This window comes from Pygoscelis adeliae, unplaced genomic scaffold (assembly GCF_000699105.1).
Source record: "Pygoscelis adeliae isolate BGI_AS28 unplaced genomic scaffold, ASM69910v1 Scaffold129, whole genome shotgun sequence".
NCBI lineage: Eukaryota > Metazoa > Chordata > Aves > Sphenisciformes > Spheniscidae > Pygoscelis > Pygoscelis adeliae.
Genome location: NW_008825431.1, coordinates 329,580 through 330,986, shown reverse-complemented (window position 1 = coordinate 330,986; position 1,407 = coordinate 329,580). Strand labels below are relative to the sequence as shown.

The following is a 1,407-nucleotide window of genomic DNA, read 5'->3' as shown; positions in this document are numbered from 1 at the left end:
GAGCCTGGAGCAGAGCTGCAGCCAGGAGCAAGTGTGGGATTGCCTCCTCGTAGGGACCTGGCCAGGCCCTGCTCTACTCCAGCCAAGTCTGGCTTGTTGGGCACTCGCTCGCTGGGAAACAGATGGCTCTCGGCAGCGAGAAGCTGTGTGGGAACCGGGGAACTCTTCATCCATTCAGCAGAAATCGCAGAGGTGTTTTACGTTTGCCACCGTGGGCTGGCTGAGCTGTGAAACCCAGCAGAGCCCCCGAAGAAGAGACTGCATAAAGCCAACGGATGTGTCGCATCTCCACATCTAACTCCCCAGCTGTCCCACTAGCAGCGAGGTCTGGAGCCCGACTGACGGCCTCCGGGGACTCTCTTTTCTCTCTGTGCCTCAGCAATGGCCCCAGAAGTGCTCGCGGTTTGCCTGAGCGCAGGCAAACGCAGACCCTGCTGCCTCCCTGGGATCAGAGGGACAGACGGGGGCTGTTTGGGCTCGCGCTTGCTTTGAGCGGCAGAGCTGTGACCTGCTCCGCTGTCCCCACGCGTGCTCGGGGGAGCAAATGGTGCTTGAACCGAGTCCACGCAATGGGTGGAGTCAGACGGGCACACGGCAGGAGGAAGCCATCGCTCTGTGTGGCTTTTGCCTGTTAACCAGAGTAGAAGTGCCGAGGGTGCTAGCTCACGCACCCAGCCCTTTCAGGGAGTGAAAAAGGGTTTTTTTTTCCTCCATGTAGCACGCGGTTTGTGAGTAGAAGCAGTGTATTTTATCAGACTGCCTCTGCCTGCCAGCTCTGCCACCTTTCTCTGCCCCACAGTCCCTGACGGAGGAGAAGATCAGTCTGCTCCTCCAGCTGATCGGGGAGGAACTAGAGCACAAAACGGAGGGAGAGAAGCCACCGATGAAGTTTGCCACGGAAATCCTGCAAGTGCACGTTCCTGCCTGCGTCCTGGCTCTGTGCGGCTGGACTTGCAGGTGGGTAGTGGTGTAGGATTGATACTGAAGTGTCTGCCACACTTTGTGGTTCCTGGTGAAACCTGCCAGAGGCTGGAGGAATGCGGATGTCCCTCCTGTGAAATGTTCGGTATCCCCTTTTTCACTATTTTGTTATCTCCAGCCGTTAAAATTGACAGACTTCCAGAAACCCCAGTGCAGAGCTACCTAAGCTAAAATAGATGTCTTCCTGAGACGGCAAAGGGTCTGAAACAACTGAGCTGTCGGTTGCCCCGCTCGTTGCTGATTTAGATGTTGAAGTCAATCCCTGAAATGTCATCCTCAGTAATGCTTTCATTGCTTGTCAGGCCCGCGGGAAGGGAGGGAAGGTTTGTGACCTGACGGTTCGCGGCTTCCCAAAGCGTGTGCTGTGAGCAGAACAGCCACGCGCTTTGTGCCTGAGGCAGCTCCATGGAGGGGAAGGGATCTCTT

The 1,407-nt window shown here is 56.5% G+C and overlaps 1 protein-coding gene across 1 annotated transcript in view; it reads left to right on the top strand.

The window, feature by feature from the left end:
* Window positions 1-1,407, top strand: part of ZC3HC1 (zinc finger, C3HC-type containing 1) — a 13,974-nt gene that overhangs the window by 9,335 nt on the left and 3,232 nt on the right. Inside the window, exon 7 of the mRNA XM_009331013.1 lies at window positions 800-957. Within this exon, the coding sequence (XP_009329288.1) occupies window positions 800-957 (158 nt within the window). The remainder of the gene's footprint in view (window positions 1-799; window positions 958-1,407) is intronic.